General features: G+C 39.4%; 2 protein-coding genes across 3 annotated transcripts; one reads left to right on the top strand and one right to left on the bottom strand.

Moving 5' to 3' along the window:
* Positions 1-6,452: 6,452 nt before the first annotated feature.
* Positions 6,453-12,309, top strand: LOC133456747 (matrix metalloproteinase-19-like). The gene is made up of 9 exons (XM_061735308.1): positions 6,453-6,678; positions 8,038-8,126; positions 8,216-8,346; positions 8,435-8,647; positions 8,744-8,989; positions 9,072-9,173; positions 9,287-9,451; positions 10,327-10,454; positions 10,553-12,309. Exons 1-9 carry the CDS (start codon positions 6,562-6,564, stop codon positions 10,787-10,789), a joined length of 1,428 nt encoding a protein of 475 aa, XP_061591292.1. The 5' UTR covers positions 6,453-6,561; the 3' UTR covers positions 10,790-12,309.
* A 313-nt stretch (positions 12,310-12,622) lies between these two features.
* On the bottom strand, positions 12,623-19,162 carry LOC133456748 (transmembrane protein 198-like). Of its 2 annotated transcripts, none has more exons than XM_061735309.1 (5): positions 19,015-19,162; positions 17,423-17,724; positions 14,408-14,983; positions 14,150-14,274; positions 12,623-13,245 (listed from the first exon to the last, which is right to left on the bottom strand). In XM_061735309.1, exons 2-5 carry the CDS (start codon positions 17,574-17,576, stop codon positions 13,096-13,098), a joined length of 1,005 nt encoding a protein of 334 aa, XP_061591293.1. In that variant the 5' UTR covers positions 17,577-17,724; positions 19,015-19,162; the 3' UTR covers positions 12,623-13,095. The 2 variants fall into 2 exon arrangements, with proteins under 2 accessions (XP_061591293.1, XP_061591294.1); XM_061735310.1 differs by having other exon boundaries at positions 19,053-19,139.
* Between the last annotated feature and the right edge of the window lie 7,869 nt (positions 19,163-27,031).

The following is a 27,031-nucleotide window of genomic DNA, read 5'->3' as shown; positions in this document are numbered from 1 at the left end:
AACAAATATTAAGACGTCTCCCTTTAGAAATCGCTGGAATAATTCAGAATTTGGTATTTGGCACTACTATTAACTCCTCTGTCAGTAAAACCTTGTGAACTTGTCAAAAACTTGGGTGTTATTTTAGATGCTGATCTTAACTTCCAGAAACACATAGCTAATGTCTCCAGGACTGCCTTCTATCATAGAAATATATCTAAAGTAAGATGCTTTCTGTCACAATCAGACTCTGAAAAGCTGGCTCATGTCTCCAGTGGATTAGATTATTGCTATGCATTTTTTTGCAGGACTGACAAAGAAAGTGTTACATAAACTCCAGCTTATTCAAAATGCTGCAGCCAGAATTCTAACCAAAACCAGGAGGTATGAACACATCACTACTGTTTTATCCTCTCTTCACTGGCTCCCTGTTAAACAACGAGTAGATTTTAAAGTACTTCTTATTGTCTTTAAATATATGAATGGCTTAGCTCCCTCCTACATGGTTGACATGCTCATTGAATACATACCGGACAGATCCCTTAGATCAGGGGTCGGCAACCCAAAATGTTGAAAGAGCCATATTGGACCAAAAACACAAAAAACAAATATGTCTGGAGCCGCAAAAAATGAAAAGTCTTGTATAAGCTTTGGAATGAAGGCAAATGGCGGAAGGCGAAATGTCGAGAAAAAAGTCGAAATGTTGAGAAAAAAGTTGAAATGTCGAGAAAAAAGTTGAAATGTCGAGAAAAAAGTCAAAAAGTTGAAATGTCGAGAAAAAAGTCGAAATGTTGAGAAAAAAAGTCGAAATGTTGAGAAAAAAGTCGAAATGTTGAGAAAAAAGTTGAAATGTCGAGAAAAAAGTCGAAATGTCGAGAAAAAAGTTGAAATGTTGAGAAAAAAGTCGAAATGTCGAGAAAAAAGTCGAAATGTCGAGAAAAAAGTCGAAATGTCGAGAAAAAAGTTGAAATGTCGAGAAAAAAGTTGAAATGTTGAGAAAAAAGTCGAAATGTCGAGAAAAAAGTCGAAATGTCGAGAAAAAAGTCGAAATGTTGAGAAAAAAGTCGAAATGTTGAGGTAATAGTCAAAATGTCGAGATTAATGTTGAAGTAGAATTTCGAGAAAAAAGTCGAAATGTCGAAAGGAAAAAGGAAGAAAAAAAGGAAAAAAGAAGAAAAAAAGAAGAAAAAGAAGAAAAAAAGAAAAAAAATAGAAAAAAGAAGAAAAAAAGGAAAAAAAGGTCAAACATTTTTAAAAAAAGCTCCAGGGAGCCACTAGGGCGGCGCTAAAGAGCCGCATGCGGCTCTTTAGCGCCACCCTAGTGTGGCGCTAAAGAGCCGCATGCGGCTCTAGAGCCGCGGGTTGCCGACCCCTGCCTTAGATCATCCAATAAAAGTCTTCTCATCGTACCTAGAATCCACACTAGATCTGCTCATGGTGCTTTCAGTCTCTACTACACTCTCTGGAATTCCTCTCTGCAGGAAATAAGGTCTGCTCCAACAGCCCTCTTTCAAAAGCAGACTAAAAACGTACCTTTTTGCACAGGCGTTTGACTAAACTCTACATGATTGGCTGAGTGATAGCATTTTTGTTATAATGGAATTATTGTTGTTATTGTTGTTTTTCTCTTGACGTCCTTTTGTCTGTTTCTGTTATTGTAACCCTGTAATTTTGTTTGTTTTTTTATGTATTTGAGCACATTGAGTCCATGCTCGTTGTGTGAAATGTGCTATATAAATAAATGTGCCTTTGCCTTTACCGGTCCAGAGACACTATGGAGCTGCCGGTCCGGTAGACTGCAGTGTTGGTGGCCAGGGGGCGTGGGCTTTATCAAGTCCACTTAACAGCTAAACCTTACAGGACTGGCTCAGAAAATTAGACTATTGTGATAAAGTCCTTTATTTTCTGCAAAAATGTCATACATTCTGGATTCATTACAAATCAACTGAAATATTGCAAGCCTTTTATTATTTTAATATTGCTTACATGGCTTACAGCTTAAGAAAACTCAAATATCCTATCTCAAAAAATTTGAATATTCTGGGAATCTTAATCTTAAACTGTAAGCCATAATCAGCAATATTAAAATAATAAAAGGCTTGCAATATTTCAGTTGATTTGTAATGAATCCAGAATGTATGACATTTTTGTTTTTTTAATTGCATTAAAGAAAAAAAAAACTTTATCACAATATTCTAATTTTCTGAGACAGTCCTGTAGATTCAGGAGGAATAGCGTTGGTTCTGTCCAGGCTGCAGAACACTGGACCAGCTCTTTACTCTACCAGAGTCTGGGAGGGAACACGGTAGTTCGCCCAGTCGGTCCACATGTTCTTTGTTGACTAGTAAAAAGACACTCAGCTGTGTTTCTTTGGGTATTCTGTAGAGCAGGGGTTCTTAACCTTTCTGACCTTGGGGCCCAATTTTTTCAGTACAGAGTGGCCCGGGGCCCATTAAATATAAACACTGTATAGCAGGGGTATTCAACTAAAACTTTAAGAGGTCCATTTAGAGAAAATTTACTCAAGCGAAGGTCCAGAACATCATAATATGTATGTATATATATATATATATATATATATATGTATGTGTGTGTGTGTGTGTGTGTGTATATATTCAAGTAGCCTCATAGTTGTATCAACATCTGCATCTGACTGTTATATTAAAAAAAGTACATATTTGCCAATTAACATGTTTAACTTGAATTAAACATATTTTTTTCTCTTTAAAATAAAGTAGATTTTATTTTATTTTTCAAATGCTATCTTATTTTATTTCTCTACCAGCAGTTTGAATTTCCCCTTTTCTTTGTTAATTGTCTCAACACATTTTTATACTAAATTAATATAAACACATCTTAACAATTTAACAGTTTTGCAGTTTTTCTTTCTTCCCCTCTTATAATCTTATGCCCTCACTTTCTGTTGTTCAGTGAGAGAACTGAGCTCTAACTTCTCCTGTCAGGACTTTAAATCTGGTCTGGATGGTGTCAGGTTCTCATATGCATGTAAAGGTGCTCATTGATGAGCCTGAAACGATATTTAGTTTTAATTATGTTCACTGTGGAGAAAGCTGCTTCACAGCTGTATCTGGACCCAAACATGGTCAGGATGTTTTAAGATGGTCAGTTTATTTTTCTGTGACTTCAGTTCAGACTTGAGTGGATATGTTTGATGAAAAACTTTGTGTTTTGTTTCAGTGGCGTTTCACTTTCGCACTTTGAACGCCTCGGTCTCTGAACGTATGAGACACTGGTTTTGTCCCAGTGGGAAGACTGAACAGGATGAATTTGTCCATTCCGGGTTGCATATTTAAAAATACAGCGAGGACAAAACTTAGTTTGATTTTACTTTAAGTTATTTACATTAATCAGTTGTCAGGACTCAGTGTGTCGGGTTTCATCCGAGCCTGATCAGCTGCGACGGGCACAGCCCGCACCGCAGCTCTCTGGTCGCGCTGCAGCAGTTACTTTCCGATGCTTTTTCGAAAGCCCGAACAGTCCAGTCCAGCAGACACGACAGCCCACGCATCTACATCTACCATCCTTCAGCAGTAACGACGGAGCCCACCGCCCGAGCGGCAGCCTCAGCCGACCTCCCCGGCCGCGGGGACGCGCCGGGATAAATGAGCACGCCGTGCTCGCTCGCTCTGGGCGCAGACCCAATTAATCGATCCCTAATCCTGGCGGATCTAAACCTACTCTGTGCAAAATGAAGGATTTTCTCTGTAAATACACACAATTTTTCTTACTATTACACGTACAGCTAGCTGAGTGTCTTCTCCTCATTTGGTCGGGAGTTGCTATGCAGTCCCACGGCCCTCGCGGCCCACACGTACAAAACTGAATTTTTTTTGGCGGCCCACTAGATGGCGCTCGCGGCCCAAGTGTGGGCCGCGGCCCTATGGTTAAGAATCACTGCTGTAGAGAGTGGCCGTGGAGCGTGATATCCTGGGGAATTCAAGGCCTTCCAGACCCGGTACCAACAGAACCGAGTCAGGGAGTCTGAACGGTAGTCAGACTGACTCTGTGGAAGCTGGAACCCGTCAGATGTAGACTTTTTCTCCGATTTTCGGAGTAACTTTTGCACGCAGGATTTCTTGTTGCAGCAAAAATGAGTTAATAGTCTTCTTGAAGTTACACTTGTGTTCCTCTGACTTCATGCCCTCTAAGGCCCTGACACACCAACCCGACGTCGCCCACTCTCTGCCGACTGCTGTGTCGGCTCGCGTCGCCTGTGTCGGGTCGGGCTCACTAGACACACCGCAAATACGACACCCGACGGCGAACTAGCACGTACGTTCTGCGCATGCGTGAGAGGTAATTCCCCTCCATACCAGCAGACAAAACAGACAAACAAAACTCTGGAGAATTACCGCTGTCTAAAATAAATCATTTAGGAAGATAAATGTTGGTTTAATAGATGAAATCTAACAGTTGTAGCTACGCCTGTTAAGAAATTTGCTCCGAAAATTTCGGGATTTTCTGCCTGCCTGCCGGCTCGGGAGCTGATTTATGGTTCCGCGTTAAATCGACGTAGAGCCTACGGCGTAGAGTACGGCGTACGGCGCGCGCCGCCGCGCAACCTACGCCGTAGGCTCTGCGTTGTAACGCAGAACCATAAATCAGCCTTTGTTCTGGCGCGGTTTGAAAAAGACAAGCGAGTGATTATATACATTCACTGAGTGAATATTATGAAAGTAAAATATATATTTCTCGCTAGAAATGTAATCAAAACGCATTTTTATGCAGAAACTAACTTAAAATATTGATTTTATTCATAAGAAATGTCCGCCATGTTTTTTTTTTTTATTCAGTCCGCAAATGACGACGAAAAGCATTCTGGGAAATTCTGGGAACAGCCAATCACAGAGTGAGCTGTTTGACCGACGGCGGACGCCGATTCGACATGTCGAATCGGCTGAAAAGCTCCCGACGGGAGGCCACACCCGGGGAAACTAGCCCGACAGACGAGCACCGACGCTCACCGACGGCCCGACGGCCTGACGGCCCGACGGCCGAAAATCGGCTTGGTGTGTCAGGGCCTTTACACATCACACCTTATAATCAGGTCCAAGAAAGTATATTTGGACAAAAACTTTGATGGATCAAACTTGCATAGATCACTGTTCTGTGATTTGGTTTTTACTTACAAATGATCCTCCAATCATAGACATACACGTAGTTTAGCACTCTAATAGACTTCATGTGTATCATATTGTGTTACTTTCCTCAGTAAATATATGATAAAACGTGTGTTTTATTTTTATTTGCGTAACTAGGTTTACAGATTACACTCATGTGGAACCGTTCAGCTGTCACTCACTCAGTGCGATCCAATATAATGACATTTCCAGGGACAGATTTAGCTGTTTTTGCAGTTAGTAACATCATTTTCAACACCACAATTCCTCCCCTGGTTGCTGAAGCAAGATCAGATGCTTATTATTGTTGATTGCTGCTTCCCGTTAAAGCGTGCTCCCCGTCCATTTAATGATTTAATCTAATCCGTGCTTGTTGTGCATTGCAGGAGAACAATACAGACTTCATATTCTTTTGTAATTTGACTGGCAGTAAGTCACAATATTTATGGTAACTCGAATTAGATTTTTCTTCTGGTTTAAGATCAAACAATTATCGATATAATTCAAGATGACCAAAAAACTATAAAGGGCAAGAAAAGTCTGGTGTCAGTTAACAGATGAAAGTCTCTCCCAGAGCAAAACCAGGGACCCTCCAGCACATAATCATCACCCTCGTCAAAATCAGTTCTTGTTTTTAAACACAATCTGAGACTCCCAACTCAGTTTTATGAGTTATTACTCAGCGATAAAACTGCAGCAAAAGGAGCCATCCCCCGTCTCCTCGCAGACGATTTGTTGTAATGGTTAGGTGGAGGCGTCATTGGGTTTCCTTGAATGGGTTTCTACATTAAGAACAATGTAATTATCTGCTGTTGTCCCATGGAGCGTATGTGGTTACTTGTTTTCTTCCCGTAGTGGTGACAATAAAATCAAGAATGCTCAGATTCTGTGGAGTAAATGTTGAAGTACATAACTGTGAATCATGGGCGAGCAACGACAGCAGTATTTGTGTTACACACATCTGAGGAAGTATTCAAAATGTGACAGCCTAATAAAGTGTCAACTTTTTCCCCCCATAACAGTCTGATTTTGCCAGCACCTTTCTTAGCTGGTGAGCAACTGATCTCTTTTTTTTTAAGCAGAATGAATTCACATTGAACTTCTTTAAACTTTATATTCACACACTGTAAGACAAAGGCTGTAAATGATGATGTGTGAAGCCCTGATCGTGCAGATGGCATGTCAAATAGTTGCTGGCTTCTCTCCTGTCCACGCACCACATTCCATGTGAAGGTTCATTATGTGGTTTAGAGGCAGGTCCATAACAAATGCTTGGTATATAAACTGAACGCCTAAACTAAAAGCCGAGCTCCGGCGCAGCTGTGGTGGGGTTCGTATGCGAAGGATGGATGCAGGGATGCTTAGAAAGATAGGACGGTTGTGCATCAGTTGAAAAAGAGCAGCTTGCTGTACTTGATCCTGATCTTCTAGTTCTCTTGTGATGGAAAAAAGGCCAAACCAGACAATGGACTGTAGACTGGAGTTAACCGTGCTTCTGGTTTTGGTGACGGTTACGTCATCTGTTGCTCTGAGCAGGAATGACCTCACTAAAGCTGTGGTAAGAAAATACAAACTGTAATCTAACATGAAGGTTTCTGTATCAAGACTTTATCGAGGAAATAATATTTGGATTTGGTCCTCAGCAGAACAGAGCTTTTTTGAGATGATGTACCCTAGATTCTAGGGTAGATTCTAGGGTACATCTACCCTAGATTCTAGGGTACATCATCACAAAATCATCACAAAATCCAGATAATCTGGTACTTCTAGGGCCTAGAACAGGGGTCGGCCACCCACGGCTCTAGAGCCGCATGCGGCTCTTTAGCGCCGCCCTAGTGGCTCCTGAAGCTTTTTCAAAAATGTTTGACCTTTTTTTTCCTTTTTTTTCTTTTCTTCTTTTTTTTTAACTTTTTTTTCCTTTTTTTCTCTTTTTTCCTTTTTTTCTCTTTTTCTTCTTTTTTTCTTTTCTTTTTTTCTTCTTTTTTTCCTGTTTTTCTTCTTTTTTCTTTTTTCTTCTTTTTTTCTCTTTTTTTCTTCCCCTTTCCTTTCCTTTTTAATCTCGACATTTCGACTTTTTTCATGAAATTTTGACTATTTCCTCGACATTTTGACTTTTTTCTCGACATTTTGACTTTTTTCTCGAAATTGTACTTCGACATTAATCTCGTCATTTCGACTTTTTTTCCTCGAAATTTCGACTTTTTTCCTCGACATTTTGATTTTTTTCTCAACATTTCAACTTTTTTCTCGAAGTGCATAATGAAAAAAAAATCTTCCCCCAGTTATAACTAATATAGATACATGCAGCATGTGTTGCCTTCATTCCAAAGCTTATACAAGACTTTTCATTTTTTGCAGCTCCAGACGTATTTGTTTTTTGTATTTTGGTCCAATATGGCTCTAAAACATTTTGGGTTGCCGACCCCGGGCCTAGAAGTACCAGATTATCTGGATTTTTCCTTTTTCAGGCTGTTTAAAATCATTGACTGTAATTGTATATATTATACACAATAAATAAGTAGAATATATATATATATATATATATATATATATATATATATATATATATATATATACATATATATATATATATATATATATATATATATATATATATATATATATGTATATATATATATATATATATATATATATATATATATACAGAAAACAAGGCTGCTTTACAGAAGAAGAAAACTACAGCTACTGTTCAGATGTTTATATCATGTTTTGGATCATTTCTGGACAATACTGGCGAGGATTGCTCACAACATCAACCAATGCTTTCAATGAGACGTAGCATCTGTTCGAGTTACAAAAAAAAATTGGATTAATATATAAAAAAGGAGAGAATATCAAGAGTTACCTTAATTTCAACGATTTCATTATCTGTTCAACTGACTGCTCTCTCCTTTAGGCATATTTGAGGAAGTACGACTACCTGCACATCCCACTGGACCGTAAAGAGATTAACCTTTTGCCTGAGAAAATAGCAGAGGCCGTGAGGTGACCACATCTTACCAGTTTTTACAGCCCTCACTTATTACAACTACTTCATTTGAATCAGATATAATTAAATTCCACTTGAATGTCAGAATCTTTCAGAAAGTCACCAACCTTCAAATATCAGGAAACCTGGATTCAGCCACACTGGGAATGATGAGCAAGCCTCGCTGCGGTCTAGAGGATTCTTTTAATAACAAAACTCTCAGATATCGAACCATGGGTGGGTACCATTGTTGTTTTTTTCTATCTAATGCACTGTCGTTATGAAATAAAATGTGTACGGATAAACTTCACTTCAAACCGAACAGGTTCCTGGCGCAAGAAGATGCTGACGTACCGCATTTACAATTACACTCCTCACCTGGGGGAGCTGCAGACCCGGCAGGCCATCCAGAGTGCCTTCAAATACTGGAGTGATGTGTCGCCTTTGAGGTTCAGGGAGTTAAAACAAGGAAGAGCAGACATCAAACTGTCTTTTCACAGAAAAGACAAGACATGCCCGGTGGCCTTTGATGGACGAGGTGGGAGAGAAATGTTGTTCAAGTGCTTTTACAGAGACACTTTTGATGTGAAGAGGCATTTTTTCTCTTAAACTGGAATTACTGGTTTATCCTCAGGCCGTGTTTTAGCCCACGCTGACGCCCCGGACTCAGGCACCGTGCACTTTGATGAAGATGAACTGTGGACGGAGGGAAAGAATTATGGCTCCAATCTGAGGATTGTGGCAGCTCATGAGATTGGCCATGCCCTCGGCCTGGGCCACTCACAAGACCACGACGCACTGATGGGACCCATATATGGAGGATACCGCGCAGACTTCAAGCTGCATCCGGACGACATACGAGGAATTCAGGCCTTATACGGTAAGACTAAATATTTGAACGCTGGCAAATTCATTCTTGTTGAAGTTCTATTCAAGCAATTTGCAGTAGCGTCCCTTTTCAGGAAAGCCAGAGAGAATCCTTCCCCCTGGAAAACCTCACCAGCCAGTGCCACGAGGGGTCAAACCAGATCCTTGCAAGGCCAGTCTGGATGCAGCTATGTTGGGTACAGAAACTCTGATATCGCTATAATGCATTATAAAATGATTTGTCCTGTATTCCCTCCTTCAGAAAACACATCCTCATAGTTATTTGTCCTCTTGCATTGTGTGCCTGCAGGTCCTTCACGTAAAACCTACGTCTTTAGTGGGGATTACGTGTGGACGGTGTCCAGCTCTGGATATAGCACCCCTGCTCCCATTTCTGCGTTGTGGAAGGAGCTGCCAGGGAGTCTCAATGCAGCCGCTTATTCTCAGCGGACTGGCAAGTCCTACTTTCTCAAAGGTAAATTCACTTAACTATTTGAAAAGAGAAATCTTACCGGCGTGCAGTGAAGAGTACTGATAGTTCAAAGTTTCAATGTAAGCATGAATGAGGGCTTCTAAGTGTCTTTGTACACTGCAAAAACTCAAAATCTTACCAGGAATATTTGTCTTATTTCTAGTTAAAATGTCTCATTTTTAGTCCTCATCACTGGGAAAAACAAAAAAAAAAAAATTTTTGGTCAAAAAATCTCATTACACTTAAAACAAGAGTCATTACCAGAAAAATAACTTGTTATTTGACAATTTTCATCTGTTTCAAGTACATTTTCACTGGAAATAAGTAGAAAACTGACAGTGGGACAAGATTTATCTTCTCAATACAAGCAAAAAAATATTGTTCCACTGGCAGATTTTTTCACTTATTTTAGGTAAAAATCTACTTGAAACAGGTGAAAATGGTTGTTTTTCAGTCTTGTCTTAAATGTAATGAGATTTTATTTGACTAAAAATTAGACATTTTAACTAGAAATAAGACAAATATTCTTTTAAGATTTTGCAGTGTATTATAGTGAAATCGATCATGTTCTGATTTGCATTTGTAGTTATTCTATATGTATTAAGATATGTATTAAGTAATAGAATAATCAATACAAATAGACACAGAGTAATTCCATAAATGTATTAAAAAAACAAACATTTACACTGGCAGATTTTTCTACTTATTTTAAGTGAAAATCTACTTGAAACAGATGGAAATTGTTGTTTTTTCCAGTGATGAGGACTCAAAATGAGACATTTTAACTAGAAATAAGACAAATATTCTTGTTAAGATTTTGGGTTTTTGCAGTGTATGGTTTCTATGTCATTTTTTCTCTGCATGTGTCCCTTTCAAAGGAGATAAAGTGTGGCGATACACAGGCTTCAAAATTGACAGTGGGTATCCCCGACTTTTGTCCAACATCCCTCCAAATATCGACTCAGCCTTCTACTTCCCAAAGAACAAAAAAATGATCTTTTTCAAAGTAAGGAAAACATACAACTCATATTTCTCATATATCTTGAGTTTACTTCAACACCTTTTTGTCCGAACCTCTGGTGAACAACTTCCCCCTGGTTTTAGGGTTCTGGGTACTGGCAGTGGGATGAAGTGGGCCCAACAGACCTACGTTCGTATCCCAAACCCATTGGACAGCTCTTCAAGGGGTTGCCCAGCAACATTGATGCAGCTTTAACGTGGACCGATGGGCATGTATACGCGTTCAAAGGCAGCAAGCTGTGGCGTGTGAACCCGCAGCAGCAGTCTGTGCAGAAGGACTACCCTGTCGTGGCCTCGGACTGGATGCAGTGTGATGACTGAGCCAGCAGAGGTCGACCCGGGACACTAACCCGGCCTGGACCAGGAGCAGGGAGCTGTGGGTTTGTGGGTGACTGTCTGCCTCTTCTTAGTTTACTCACTTCTTTGTCGTGCATATCCAAACAAATACTAATAAAGCTTTTTAATTCAGCTGTAAATAAAATAAATACAACTGCTTTCAGAATTACACACATTACCACGGACGTAATTTGGCGGGGGGGACATGTCCCCTGCACTTTTTCAAAAGGCCGTTTTGGTCCCACTGTTCATATATAAAATTGATGATCACTACTTGCATTGAATTATGGATATTTTATTCAATTTCTCCCCTTCTGTGATATTCAATTTGACCCACCAACCACTGGCTGGTGCTGGGTGGTGTTCCAAACATTTGAAATGATTTCATTTCATTTTCACATATACCCGTCTGTGATAATCCATACATTTATATGCCTCTGAGTTTAACTATAGTCAAAATAATTCAGAATTTCTGCTTATCTTTATTCAAAAATGAGCTATGATTTTATGTAAATGAGGTCTATTGACCATACATTCCAAAAATAAGTGTAAAATTGGTGTTGGAGTTGGAGTGAAGTTGACTAACAAGGTGAAACACAGAATTGGGTGATAATTTTAGCCACATGCATGATAATTAAAGCTACATGCTTTACAACCAGTCAAACCACAAAAAGAACAGTGAACCTAAAAGTAACAATCCTTTCTCAAGCCAGTTGTGTCCCCCCCACCTCTGAAATCATTTTGTCCATGCACATTACTGCTCCTCCTTCACAGTTACAACATTATTCAGACTAATTTATGAGATTACATCAAGTCAGTACTGTAGATGCTGTGAGTCATTCATATCAAACACTTGACAAATTTTAGTCATTGATCACTTTTTTTGACTGTTTTCTGGCATTTCAAGCTAACTACCATGTGTTGCACTGGCAGTGTCCACTTGTTGATGTGTACTGTATTATTGTGCATATATTTATGATATTGTCTATATTGAGATAGGATCAGTGCAATTTTTACTTTAGAATTGGACAGCAAATAGGAATTTGCTGACTTGGTAAATTGTACAATTTATAGTTACATCGAAAGAACTAATCAAATTAAAGAAAATACATTGAGTGGATTTCCTTGATACCTTCTTCACCTTCACCAGAGCAACAGGTCAGTGTTTCAGAAAACACAAGTGTAGAAGTACTTGCAGGGTCTTTAAAGGATAAGGATTAGTCATGGAGAAGAACAGACGCACATAAACAAACCACCGGATGCACAGGATTAGATCCACTGGCCAGTTCCCCGGACTGGATCCTGATGCAATTTCTATAATTTTCAGATGACTGATTTCTGTGTTAGATTTAGCTCAGAGGTAAAAATAAATTAAGTTACAAAACGATTTAAGTACACAACTGTTAGAGATTTACTGATGTTGGAGGACTTTTTACAGCAAAACTAAGAGTTTTAGGCATATTTACCTTCCAAATGTCTGCTCTCCCCATCCTTTACCAGCGTCACTGAGGCACTTTGCTCTTACAATCATTTATTGTTGACACAAGATTTTACGACATTCAAGAAAATACATTGAAGTGAAAGACAAAACATACCATTGCAGAAAATAAGTTACTTAAGTTGTCAGAGGTAAAAAAAAATAACACACATACCCTTTCAAAGTGAATGAACGTGTGTCTTTGGCTTGTAAATGCTCAGCAAAGGTGCTAGTGGCTTTTTGTGCGTGTAGACTAAAATCATTATGTGAACACATTAAAAAGGTGCAGCAAGTTCATTTAATAAACTAAGACTCGGAAAACAGCTCACAGTCACTCAGTGTACAGTTAATCGGTTTATTGTCCAGAATTACACATTTGCTATGTATATTATCAATGGCATTGCGTATGTTTGGATGAATTTGTGTTTGATGTGTGAAACCTATAAATTCAGTGTCACGGACAGTTTCCATCAAGAGGGGAAACAGCTCAGTGATTAAAACAGGTTTAAGAAACAAAACAGTTGGTTTATGAATGAAAAATTGTTTGCAACATAAACGTCTCAAGAGATGTTTTGATAAAGAGCCTGATGACTGTGAATGTTGAATTATTTATTTTAATAATTACGGAGATGATGCAGGCATCTTAAATCTAATTGCACACGTGTTGGTGTTTATCTGACAAAGCCAGCAAACATCATTAAAAAAAACTTCAATCATTTTCAAAAAAGTAGATAAATCAAAATAAATATTTAATCATTAGAATGAAACAATATTCCTCAGATATGTACAGTTTACTGTTTGATGCTGTGCGTCTTCACACTGTAAAGACGGGGGAGGCAGCAGTGAGAGGCACCATGGAGCCCGTCTCAAAGTCAAAGTCAATTAGAGTATGTGTGATGGTGCTGACGCTGCTGCTGGAGGAGCCGGTTCCCATCTGGCGCTCTTGAAGGCTTTGGATATAACTCTGGAAGGAAAGAGGCAGTTATCATCAACTGTATTAAAGCAAATCTCGTATATGATTAAGCTTTTCCTTGTGAAATCAGATACTTAAAATGATTGAAAAGCTCTTTCTTTGTGCATAACCAGTACTGGAGTTGAGGGGGGATGAGGGGGGATGACATCACCCCCTGAAATAAAAACGGTCCAAATCATCCCCCCTGTAAAACTGCCACCCCCCCTTTCTATCCCTTATGTCATTTCATCAATGAATGTGGTTTTACTGCTATTTCAACATTTAGAGTCATCAGAAAAATAACAGCAGAAAAATAACTTATTTGACCATTTTCATCTGTTTCAAGTATATTTTCCCTTGAAATAAGTAGAAAAATCTGCCAGTGGGACAAGATTTATCTTCTTATTACAAGCAAAAAAATCTTGTTCCAGTGGCAGATTTTTCTACTTATTTTAAGTGAAAATCTACTTGAAACAAGTTAAAATTGTTTTTTTTTCCAGTGATCAGTCTTGTTTTAAGTCTAATGAGATTTTTTTTACTAAAATGAGACATTTTAACTAGAAATAAGACAAATATTCTTATTTTGAGTTTTTGCAGTGATCTATTTCACTTATCCTGTGAAGGACAGAGTCATATTGATAAGTTCAGAAAAGTGTTCTTTATTGTTGTGTTTTGATGTATTTGATGTAAGCCCAGTGGATATTTAAAGCTTACAGAAGGCTGCATTTAACTGCTGCTATGTCATTCCTGCAGTATTTCTGCAGCTGTTTTGGTCACTGCTATTATTTGTAATATATTATATTACTTGTAATCAGCACAAATTATCTGTCCCCATATGATAAAATCCACCATCCCCCCTGATTTTTTTTTACAACTCGAGTACTGTGCATAACACGTTTTAATGGCAGCCACTGACCGGTGCCAGCACGTCCCCCGCGTAGCGCTTCAGGAGGGGGGGTCTGCGTCGGCGGTACGCTTGAGGTCTTCTCCTTGAAACACATTTCTGCTTCTTGCCATTTTTCTTCTGCTTTTTATATGCGGCTGGGAAGCATCCAGAAGGGAAAACAAATAATTAAAACTCTTTTTACAGTATCATGGAAGAATGTTTCAAGGTTGGGTGGACATGTGTGGAAGAGGTTGGAATTAATTAAAGTGAAGACTGATTTAAACTCACCTTCTGTGTGCGACACTCCTTTTCCAGTCAACCAGCATTGCACCACCACACCAATGAAACTCAGAACAGGACAGATCCCACTGATGGCCCAGTTAAACCAGCAGAGTGGTTGTGGTGCCACTTGGCAAAACAGATCATACACCTGATCCGGCAGCACGAACGTCCCGACCAGGTAGTCCAGACACAGCATCACGATGGTTGCCCCGAACACTGACGTGTAGATGATGCTGAACAGTTTCTGCCACTGAAGTGTGAACACGGCAGTGGCTGCGCTGGCGGTCAGGACGACACTGAGAGGCACCCACACCGGAGTCAGGCTGTAAAACTGCCCCAGGACCACCAGGAGGGACAGGGAGAGCAGGCTCCCCAACTGCATGCCGCTGAGCAGGAGTCCCAGTGTGGACACCAGCATGGTGGTCAGTCCACACAGCACCCCCACGCCCAGGCCGATGCCTGCCTTCGTCTCTGCCCCAAACTGGGCATTTAACGCTGGCTCTTTGTGGTACACAAGGAGGACGGATGCTGAACCAAACATGAAACCGGAGAAGAACATCACCATCTTGAAGCATCTGTATCCTGGGAAGTGGAATGAAAACAATGTTAGAATTTTAGGATGTCACCTGGAATCCTTAATAAAAGAATGGTCCAGCCAATTCAGGTGCAGGTCAGAGTGCCACTGGGCATGCAGGATTTAGACCAGGAGTCGGCAACCCAAAATGTAGAAAGAGCCATATTGGACTAAATACACAAAAAACAAATATGTCTGGAGCTGCAAAAAATGAAAAGTCTTGTATAAGCCAAAATAAAGACAACACATGTTGCATGTAGCTATATTAGTTATAACTGGGGGGAAAAGTCGAAATGTTGAGAAAAAGGTTGAAATGTCGAGAAAAAAAGTCAAAATTTCGAGAAAAAAGTCGAAATGTCGAGATTAAAAAGGAAAGGAAAAAAGAAAAAATAAGAAAAAAGGAAAAAAAAGAAGAAAACAAGAAAAAAGAAAAAAAGAAGAAATAAAAGAGAAAAAAAGGAAAAAAAGAAAAAAAAAGAAAAAAAGGTCAAACATTTCTGAAAAAGCTCCAGGGAGCCACTAGGGCGGCGCTAAAGAGCCGCATGCGGCTCTAGAGCCGCGGGTTGCCGACCCCTGGTTTAGACCAAATGCCTAACACGGCATCATACTAGGGCAGCAACATCAACGGAGGTCATCCAGCAGGTCGTTTTTGTTTTGCCGGGCTTTTGGTTCTTTGTATGTACAATACCTGCGGCATTGTATGAGAGAAAGTTGCAGGTGGCGAAGAGAAACAGCCGGGAAGAGAAGAAAACCTCTGGCGTCAACTGAACTGTCTGCCAATTAACGGATTGTATGGTGTCACATCAGTAGCTCCGCCCTAACCTTACTGAAACATTTTCATATGGACCTACAACTGAAGAGGCTCGGAGGTGGTGTGGTTGGGTTTGGTTGTATAAGACCTTTTTATAATGGATAACATAGCGTACGGACCGCAACAGCCCGGACCGAACCGCTCAGTGGAAACAAGGCTTTTGTTGTGCTGCCACTATTGAGACTGAAGCTGATATAAAGCACAGCAGCAGTGATGTTACAAGATTAAGAAAAAACAAAAAACAAACTCTTTGACAATTTGAGCCAAACGAATCCTGCATGACATTGTCATCTTGGAATATAGGCCATATCACCAGGGAAGGAAAAATCCATGGATGGAATAACCTGGTGATTCAGTAAATCCAGGTAGTCAGCTGACCTCATTCTCTGGGTAAATAATGTTGATGAACCTGGACCTGACCAAACTAGAGCAACCCCAGATCATAGCATTACCCCCAGCTTGTATGTAGTCCATCACCCAATCCACCTCTCTCCAGAGGAAGTCTGGACTCATCTGACCACACAACCTTCTTCTATAACTCCAGAGTCCAATCTTTATGCTCCCTGGAAAACTGAAGGCTTTTTCTTTCAGATTAGCCTCACTGATTAGTGGTTTTCTCAAGGCTACACAGCTGCTCCAATCCCTTGAATTCCCTTCGCATTGGCGTGAAATGCTCTTACTTTAACGATTTAACATATCTGTGAATTTTACTGTTTTACTTTTTTATGATTTAATTGGACCAAACATTTCTGTGATCACTCAAGATTTTTTTTATATCTTCCTTGAAGACGATGGTTTCCCTTTATCCTTCCCGTTTTTAATAATGCGTTGGACAGTTAACCCAGTTTTAATAGTTTCAACGATCCCCCTAGATGTTTGTGTTTGTGTATATGTTATGTGTATTCCGAAATGGTTGTTTATAAAATGAGAAGCTAGTCATTGTATAAGTTAGGGTTAAATAACTTATAATCACCCATGCAGTAGATATCCAATGGGAGGCTCATACCTATTTTTTTTTTTTGAGGATTTTCTGTGTATTACTTCATATTTCAGGCTTTATAGGGTTAAGTCATACTGGGCAAGACCCATGTACAGAAATATGTGTGTGAAAAACCTCACAAATCCCAAATTGCATAGAAAACACAACTCCGACATTACTATTCGCTTATACCACAATAAACATCCGTTTCTGTCCACAATCCACTTAAATCATAACAAGCAACACTCAGACTTTGGTTACTAAATTTGTCTCTGCATATCCTCTCTGTGAAAGCAAAGGGATAATATCATCTCTTTCACATAACTTAATATTGCTTTGCTTCCTTGTAAAACTATGAAACCACTCACTGACCCCCAAATGAGCTGCTTTTAACACTTTGACATCAGGAGGACGGCATTCGGTGTAACAGGTGGTAGTTCATATATTCTGTCCCTGTCAAATTCAGAGAAAGAGCTACCCATCTGCCTCCTCCTGCTTATCCACACTAACCCCCTGGCAGCCTGCAGACACCTGCCGCTGAGGATCTAAGCCAACAGGTGGCTTAAGAAACATTCAAAACTGTTGCTGTAGCTAGGTGTTCCAAGAGTGATTTGAAGTAAACGTATACTGGCATTGATAGTCGTCATGAACACATACCGAAAAAGCAGTAGATGAGGCCAAATGAAAGGCAAAAAGAGCTGACAATGGATGGGATGACTTCATGTTTCATATTAATCTCAAGAGAGCATGTGTCCATGTCAGTGAAGCCAGCTCGCGGCTCCTCAGTAACATAGAATGAAGTGACTGCCATCTTGGAGGATTATGCCGTGCAGCTGGTTTGGACAGGAATCTCCTTTGTTCATTGAAGGAGGTAAACTTGGATGTCCTGCATGTGGAGTCCAGAGAAAGAGGAAGCTCCTGAACCAAGAGCAGGCACTAAAACATTTCCTGTTGTGCACCTGCAAAAAGAGAAGACAGTTTTCAGCTTTCAAAAGGGCACTCAGCTCTGTCTCCTTCCGTAGCTCGAGCGTTATAAATCATCACGTGTCAACCCTGCAGAAATATCACTTCAGGTTTGAAGTATAACGTTTTTAAAATGCCAAATTGTTGATATTTAGATATTTATGATAACACATGGCAGGATATGGCAGTTTCCTATTTGCAAATTCCCCATTCAGGAACCACAAAAGGAAACTGAGGATCCCTTCCAAGTTTGTGTTTTGTTGGAGAACAGGATGCAGCTGAGGAAGTGACTTGATGGGAGTCTGTGCCATCGTCGTTCAGATGTATTGTTCAAGCAGATGCTTTTGCCATTGGTTTACTGAACAGAAAAATGCAAATAAACAGCGACAGTATTAAAGGTATTAGAATGTATGTCTTCAGAAGTTTTACTCGAGTGTAAATAGGATTGAGCCAAAATAAATAAAGAGACTTCTGTATATTTACTTGGAGATGGATAATGAATTACAAATGAAGCCATAAAATGCACCTCAAAATGCAGTTAGATATGTTTTACTGCTGGGGAGCAGCTGGGCAGCACTTACAAGCTGAAATAGATATAAAACATCCCCTTTTTAAAAACAAATTTCAAGCAGACATATCATGTCTACGTATGTGAAAGGTTGAATCCTGTTTACACACTTCTCTTATCTCTGCTGACGGTGCAACTGTCCAGATAGAGAATGCATTACTGGTCAGGCAGATTTCATGGCCTGTAAATTGAATTAGAGGAGCTTTAGCAGGTGAGTGACTCTAGTGTCAACTTTGTATTCTCTCGTACAGGTGAGTGTACAAAACAATCACTTTTAACTGCCAAATTTCTGTGACAAAATAGCAACAAGTGCTACCCATAGGTAACAGGAATATTAGAGAGTTCAAATAAATATTGCATTCAAGAACCAAGATTTAACCCTATAATGCCAGAAGTATCATATTTAATACATGATTTTCTGAGACCTTTGTAGCATCCTCGTAATCAAAAAAGGAAAAAAAAAATTTCAAAACCCCCCCCCAAAAATTACGACAAATACAAAAAAGAAATAAAACATTCGTAAATTGACCTAATGTATTCATAATGATAAGGAAAGTAATTTTTTGAAATTGTTTTGTTACACAATTTGAAGTGTTTTTCATTACAATATATAATCAACACTTCAAGAAAAAAAATATTTTTTGTTATTTCATATGTCAGGCTTTGAAAGGTTAAACATGGTAACAAAAAAGCAATGATCAATATTTGTGTGGCCTACCTCATATCTTCAGAGTACAAAAAAACAAGTGTCCTCACTGGTTTGTGAGGTTCCAGCAGCAGCGAGGAGCCAGGAGTTTGCCAGGAGTTTATATTGACAGTGTTGTTTCTCTGTGAGAGCTGCAAGTGAGACTCGTGCCTGCAGTGAACTAAGCCCTCATGTGTGTCTGTAAGCAGCTGAAGCCTGAGAGAGAGCCATCTGCCCCCGACGTCAGTGCACGGCTGCTGCCAAGTCCAAGGCCGACTGACCTGATAGCTCACTTCTGACTATCACCCCAGCTCTTTCTCCTGTTTAGCCTTTTTCACTCAAATATTAATAAAGTTAACAATCACCCCCAGGTAAAATAATTGTTTTAAACTTAGCTTGCACCTATGACCTTTTTTTTAATAGAAAATGAACCCTTTTATATTACCGGTAGATGACAGATCATGACATCACGTGTTTTTATTTTTAGCTTAGCTAAAATCCTGGATTGTATATATTTGGTGGGCCCCAATTCAATTTTGTGATGATATTTTAGGTTCCCATAGTGAGAAATCAGAGAAGCCCTAACACTTTGCCTCTAGTGCCACCACAAGGATGACTTTTATGATCGTATGCCGTTAACTGCAGTGCTCTATTCACATGTGTGGATGAAGCAGATGCATATGGTGCCTGCGTCCAACGACGGCCCTGAAAGCTGCAAGACCAGCCTCAACATAGTTAGTTAGTTAGTTAGTTTTATTTGGTCCATTAGTGAATCAAAACATCAAAACATGCACCACAGTAAAGCTGGATATATAAATATATGAACCAAAAAAGGTGTAGACTGAAGAAAAGGTATTTCGTTTAATGAAGAGTGGGTTCGTTGGGTCGCAGCATTTTGAATTATTTATAATTCTTATGGCTCTCTTTTGTAATTTGATTATTGGATCAATGTTTGTTATGTACCGGTAAGTATTTCCCCATACCTCCACACAGTAAGTAATGTATGGAACAATGAGTGAACAGTACAGTATGTAAGTGGATTTCTGATTTAAAAGTTCTTTTGTCTTGATACAGAGAGAAAAAAGGATAAAATTACATGTTTTCATTTATAGCCAACTATGTCCCTTTTATATCTTTAGTGATGCATTCAACCCCTTAAGCATATGCTTAAAAATTAAGGAGAAAAATAGCATCAAAATAAAATGCAGTGTTTAGAACAAAACAAAGTTTTATAAAGGAGAGCCATTTTTTTGATCACCTTTGCTACTTTGGCTCTGCTGGCTCGTTCAGCTGGTTTCTGCAGAAGTGCGCCAGTTTATCTGGATAACTTATTTGATATCTTTCATATTCAAAAAATAGCCTGTTTTGTTCTTAAGATATAACACATTAATACATCGTCATGTATGTTCTTATAGGGTTTGAACTCAAAATCTAGAAACAGAGGTGTTTATCAATCACTCTCGTCACAAAAAGGAAAAAATCATTTTCCATATAATCTACTGACTTCTCATGTGTTTGTTAAAGTAATATCACTGCCAACACGCCTCAGATGAATTGTGCTATGTTGCTTGTGAGTTCACTGAAGCTTTCCTGTGTGCTAAAAAAGCGTACTAAAGATAGCATTTAGTTGAAAGAGCCACGTCAAGAAACTCAAAAACCCTTGCAGAGCTACTCATATTTGCAACGCAGCCTTCAAAAGGCTCTTTTATCAAGTCAGACCGATAAATCAAAGAAGGAATTCAAAGTCGCAGAAGAAAAGCAAATAGCCTATATTTACTAAATATGGAAAGATAAAAATGAAAAACAAAGCACACCAGAAACCAGTAAAAACAGAGTAACTGTTTATAAATGTATAACCTTTGTGTGTTACATTTATTTAGCATAGTGGGCGGCACTGGGCGCAAATCAAGCTTCTGTATGAAAACCAGAGAGTGAAGCAATGACAAAAAGGCAGGTGAGCAGCTGTAAAATGAGATTACATGACACAGAGCAGGATCACTGAGACTGGCAGACGCAGGGATGAGCCTGTACCGACTCTTTCAGCTTTACTCACTTTATTTATGTAAAGGGCAATCAAGTAGTGAGTGAGGGAAAACTCTGTGTCTACTGTATTACTGAGCTGATATTTCAAGTATATTTGACTTTTAACTAAGTTTAGCATTATCACAAAATAGCTGAACACCTGATGGCTGTTTTAATAATAACCACTTTATTCATCAGTATACATGGAAACACACTGGAATGTGTCCTCTGCTTTTAACCATCACTAGTTAGACTAGTGGGCTGCCTTTATTTCTGGCGCCAGGGGAGCAATTAGGGATTGATTGCTCCAGACCCAAGCCCACCTCTGTAACCACTAGACTACAACTCCCCGTGAACTTTGTGAAATAAATTGAAGCTAACATATGATAATCCCCTCGTGAAATGTACTAAAATGAACCAAATGCTTCCAACTAGGGATGTGTTACATGCAATTCAGGAAATAAATGGAAGTGGCAAACTAATTAAATGAAGTGGGGAAAAAAGTAAGCCAGCATGCTACAAAAGGGGTGAGTTGCTCAGTTTCAAAGTTTATTTAGATGGGACAATGCATATTCATGAACACTACATTAAGCAGTATGAATACACCGGGTTTAGCAGAAATGCTAGTTTCCACCCGCAGTCCCCACAAACAACCAGACACACTCACACTCACACCTAAGGGCAATTTAGAATGATCAATTAACCTAGCATGCATGTTTTTGGACTGTGGGAGGAAACCGGAGTAACTGGAGGTAACCCACGCAAGCACGGAGAGAACATGCAAACTCCACATAAAAAGGTCCTGCCGGGCCTGGGAGTCGAACCAGGAACCTTCTTGCTGTGAGGCAACAGTGCTAACCACTAAGCCACCGTGCTGCCATAGTTAGTAGTCAGTACATTTACATGCACTAACAGAAAGTCAAATTGTTGCCTTAATCCGACCGATATTCAATTTTTCCAGCCATGTGTACATCTTTGCCGGGCTATAGTTGAACCAAACTGAAGCTCTTGAGATCGAGCTTTTAGTGCAAGATAATACGGTCCTAATCCGAGTTATTCCGGCATGTATACTGTACGCAACACACACGCTTAGCCGAGCTACTGACTGCCCGGGACTCCCCCTTCTGGAAGTGACGAAGCCAGAATATCAACACAGTAGGAGGAGAAGGAGACGGACAACGAACCGGAAGAACCATACCTGTCAAGTCTCCCGTTTTGGCCGGGAAACTACCGTATTTACCTCTCTTTTCCGCCGGCCTCCCATATTAGTATTTTCCCCTAAATTTCCCGTTTTATAATATAATATTTTTTAAACAGCAAAACTGAATTGTCACTAGCCTCGCGAGAACTGCCCCCTGCTGTTGCCTGGGTGGCCGTTCTCGAGAGGTTAGTGGCGAGATGAGCAGGACAAAAACATGCGTGCTGTGTCATCAGTCAGTGAAAGCCAGAGAGCCACATGAGTGAAAATGACAAATTAAAAGAAAATGTGCATGTTTCACTTGAAGACAACCAATGTGTATATAACCTGACAATATGTTTTCATTGAGGCTCTATTATAGGAATTACATACATAGGAAGTACACAGCATTTCAGTGTCAACAAAGGTCGTCCTATCAGGCTACGAGCACATCATTTTCTCCTAAATTTGTCCTAAAATGTTAGATACCCGGGGCACGGTGGCGCAGCTGGTAGTGCAGCGGTCTCACAGCAAGAAGGTCCTGGGTTCGATTCCCGCCGGGGAAGCTGTGGGCGCTGAAGTGCGTGTTAGTTCCCCCATGACTTCAGTGCCCACACCATGGGTGGGGTTGGTGAAAGGATCTTTCTGTGTGGAGTTTGCATGTTCTCCCCGTGTTTCCTTGGGTAGCTAATGGGAGCTACCCTCACAAAAACATGCACACAGTCCTGGGCTACACATGCTCCCCATACAGGTGGGGAGGATCCGGCCGGAATAACGTGATCCTTCCACGCGCTACGTCCGGCCTGAGAAACCCCACCCTGTCTGGTGAAAAGATGCGGCCTGCTCACTCCTCAGGTTAAGGAGGAGACCTGAGCTCAGTGCAGGGCCCTCCCGGGGTTGGTAGAGGATGGCAATGCCCAGGACTGTCAGTAGGTAGGAGCACGGGGTGGTAAAAATGGGAAAAAACCGGGATAAAAATATTTAAAAAAAAAAAAAAAAAAAAAAAAAAAAATGTTAGATACTGGACCTCGGTTGGGCTGGTGGGACAGCGACGGGAAAATTTCCCGTATTTTTAAATCCAAAACTTGACAGATATGGGAAGAACGCCGACCCAAAAGTGCGTGCGGCGCCACCTAGCATCGCGGAGTGGAACACACCTCACTCAATAATCGATTGTCTTCTCGCGCATGTATACTTGGACTTCTCGGAAACAGTTTAATCCTTAGCTAGATAGTTGCCAATAGCTTGATTTAGATGTGCATGCAACCACACTAACTAGGTCACCACATGCAACGGCAGAGATTTATAAGAAGGGAACAACAGCTCATGAGACTGCGGCTCCCCCAGTTAGACATGCACAAATCTTTTAGATGATCGGTGAAACTGGTATGATGAAGTCATGATCGTCCTCGTTTGTCCTGAATGTCCAGGTACTGTCCTACCTTCCTCTGTCTTACATCAGTTGGTCGGTTTCCCTCTACTTACTTGCATTTGTTGTCTATGGATTTTTGGTGTCTGGCTATCTTGCTGAAACACTGCTTTTTGTGAAAATAAAGGACTTTGTTGATTTTCCCCGGCCTCTGAGTCTCCTGCATTTGGGTCCTTTTCCTGTAAATCCTGAGAGAAACATCAGGCCTAAGAAAACAATGCAAGTTGCCTTTTATTCAAACATTTAGGATTATCACGTCTGTATTGTGGAACTAAACGAACACAGCATGAAATACTGTTTTTTTTTTTGTCATAATTTCCCAAGTCTGGATTGACCATTTTACTCCAGAGGGCAATCACTGGGCCTGGGAAGAGTAAAGTGATTTAAAATATGTCACTTTTACATCCACTGAGAGAAACTTAACGTGGGAGAAATAAAGGAACTATAACTTTTGACGATTTTTGTGTTTTCTCCCAACAAGCCGTTCTGATGAAAATATGGAGCCTATACTGTAGATTAAGTTGTAAGTCAGCGATCAATCAAGTGGGATCCGTTATAAGAAAAACATAACAGACACAGAGACATTTAAATAAACCTGTTATTTATGGACAACTCACTGTTTATAAATCTGTAGTATCCTGTGACTGTGTCTACTAGCACAGCTATACGACAGCATGAAAATACTCCATCAATGACTTACTGCACAAACACAATACATCAAATATTGAGGGGAAGGAGCAGATGAATAATGACAGTCATCCTACTGAACAGCTGCATGGGCACAGTAAGACTGGCCAAGGCCTTGAACTGTCCTGGCAGAGGATGTTCCACTTGTGAGAAGTGTAATAAACATAATAATAAAAAATAAAAGTTTAACTGACATATCTGATTGATAAAAGCTAAATAAAAGTGCTTTTATCAATCATATATGACATATGCATCAGAAATGTCTTTGTATACCTTAGTAGATAAAAGGACAGCATGGTTTTAAATGCGGAGCTTTCAAATAAAAACCAAAACAACTGTTTTCTGAGAACGGGTGGAGGGCTTGTTTTGTTCATTTTTTGTCCCACAGTTTCAGCTCGAGAGATCACGTAGTGTTTTTTTTAATTAGTTTTTGAATTAATTTATGATTCCCTGAACCTGGATATTGTCAATTTCTTTTCATTTTGTTTCTATAATGTGCTGAAATTAAGTCTGAAGAACAAATGAATCTGTATCCAACTAATTTACTGACACCCCATAGACCTATAAAATGTTTTTATCACAAGTTATTGAGGTTAATGTTGTCTACCTGAAATATGAAAACATACTCGATTGATTCCTGGATACCTCCCCTGTGCGTGTGCACGTGTGTGTTTTATGATGTGATTGGATTCGATGAGTATTGATCAAGACTGTCCAGTTCGCCTTTGTAAATGAACTGTGTCATTCAACTGATTTGTTTGAAGATTTATTATAAGGGGGTCGTATTGATTTAATGAATTGAACAAAAAAAAAGAAAAAACTGTTCTGGATAAAAAGAAAATAAATTATGTTAAAGATATTTATGAAAAATTCACTAATCAGATTTTTAGCAGTAACACATTTTACATGAGAGTCATCTTATATTTGAGGTAGAACAAATACAAAGACATTAGCAAATATGCATTTAAATGCACACTCTTCCCAGCTACTATCAGACCTATTTATACATAGTTAAACTTATTCTCAACATTAACAAAGTATGCATGACTTTTCTGCCTGAAGACCATCTGAATAGAGAAAGGATTATCCAACATAAGTGCCATTATTCTTTTGCTTAATAATATGCAGCAGGCAGATATTAGATACTGATGCACACATGGACTCAATTAGATATTATTGTGTGTGAAATTCAGGACATCGACTCCACATTGCCTGATCATCTCAGCACACAGCCATCAGTTCTATTTAAAGTCATCAAACGCTTCATAGAAGTGTTGATGACTTTAAAGATGGCTTTAAAGACAAGTAAATACACAAAATCTGAAATAGTATTGATCTAAAACCAAACACCCAGTGACGCCTCAGACGGGTTCAAAGTACGTCACTGTGAGAATAACTAATCAATATGACACTGTTTGCTGTGGATAAGCAGAGTGGGGATGTGCTTTCTGTTGGATCATCCATTCACATGCATTTACTCAGTTTTTCTTTTTATATGTAATTATCTGTAGATAGGATCTCAGGTCTTGATTTGAATATTTAAAAATGCACCTTAACCTTTTTATGTTATTTATATTTCTTGTATCTGTTTGCAGTGTTTTGCTCTGGAAATGTGATGCTGCTTTTAATCTCACTGTACCCATGAATAGCAGAGGTGTCTTCAGTATTCACATTCATTACTCAGGTAGAAGTATAGATACTAGAGTTTAAAAATACTCATGTAGAAGTATCAACTCAAGTTTTTTACTCAAGTAAAAGTATAAAAGTACTGGTTTCAAAACTACTTAAAGTATAAAAGTAAAAGTAATGTAAGGGGCAAAAAAGCCATTGAAAATGAATGTAACTTAGTATAATGCAAATATATTAAAGAAGCATATATGTGTACTATTGAGCATTAACATGTGTTTCAGAGAGCAGCAGATATGATGACTAGTTGCCTATAAATATTGTAATGGTGCAAAAAGTCAAACTTCAGGGGCATGTTATCATTTATCCTAACCTTTATTGGAATGTACATCCAAGTTTAGTTGCAGGAATCTGAGGGAACGGATGTAAGAACAAAACTGGACAAGAACATCTGAAACAACCACAACCAAATTCACTCTATGGAGACATTTAACTGGATAATTTTTTTTTAAAGGCTGAAATGAAATAACAGTAACAAGGCTGTTTTTAAAATGTAAGGAGTAAAAAGTACAGATAATTGCGTGAAAATGTAAGGAGTAAAAGTAAAAAGTCGTCTGAAAAATAATTACTCCAGTGAAGTATAGATAACCAAAATTTCTACTTAAGTAAGGTAACAAAGTATTTGTATCTGTAACAGATGAGTGAAAGAAAATGGATGGATGGATGGATGTTTAAGGCTCAGACATCCCACTGAGGGCTTAGAAAGACAGCACATGCCTGGCATACATGTCTCTTAGGTGTTGATAGTGAAAGTAATGCCGAAACTGCAGTTTGAGTGTACTTATTATTTCATTTATTTATTTATCTTTTGCTAAAACCAATGTAATGTGTCGCCAGACGTTTATTCAGAGATTGCTTTAATGGCACCATCACATATAATGCAGTGTGACGTTACAGTTCCTGGAAACTCTAGTTCCTGGAAACGCTTGTGAATTGAGCAATCACAGTGAACAGGATCTCAGCCTGGCTGCTTGTGTTGACGCATATAGTAAGTCATATTTACAACACATTGGAGGTTTTATGATGGCTACCATCAATAAGTTCACAGT

Source organism: Cololabis saira, chromosome 12, assembly GCF_033807715.1.
Source record: "Cololabis saira isolate AMF1-May2022 chromosome 12, fColSai1.1, whole genome shotgun sequence".
In the NCBI taxonomy this organism is placed as follows: domain Eukaryota; kingdom Metazoa; phylum Chordata; class Actinopteri; order Beloniformes; family Belonidae; genus Cololabis; species Cololabis saira.
Note: the sequence above shows the minus strand (reverse complement) of the source record. Positions and strands in the feature narration are given on the sequence as shown.

Bases quoted from the DNA above. Each gene is read 5' to 3' on its own strand.
- LOC133456747 (XM_061735308.1), top strand. From the start codon at position 6,562: ATGGAAAAAAGGCCAAACCAGACAATGGACTGTAGACTGGAGTTAACC. The intron at 6,679-8,037 runs GTAAGAAAATAC...TCTCTCCTTTAG, and splicing joins ATGACCTCACTAAAGCTGTG to GCATATTTGAGGAAGTACGA. The intron at 10,455-10,552 runs GTAAGGAAAACA...CCCTGGTTTTAG, and splicing joins AAAAAATGATCTTTTTCAAA to GGTTCTGGGTACTGGCAGTG.
- LOC133456748 (XM_061735309.1), bottom strand. From the start codon at position 17,576: ATGGCAGTCACTTCATTCTATGTTACTGAGGAGCCGCGAGCTGGCTTC. The intron at 14,275-14,407 runs GTGAGTTTAAAT...GATGCTTCCCAG, and splicing joins AGGAGTGTCGCACACAGAAG to CCGCATATAAAAAGCAGAAG. The intron at 13,246-14,149 runs GTCAGTGGCTGC...CTTTCCTTCCAG, and splicing joins CGGGGGACGTGCTGGCACCG to AGTTATATCCAAAGCCTTCA.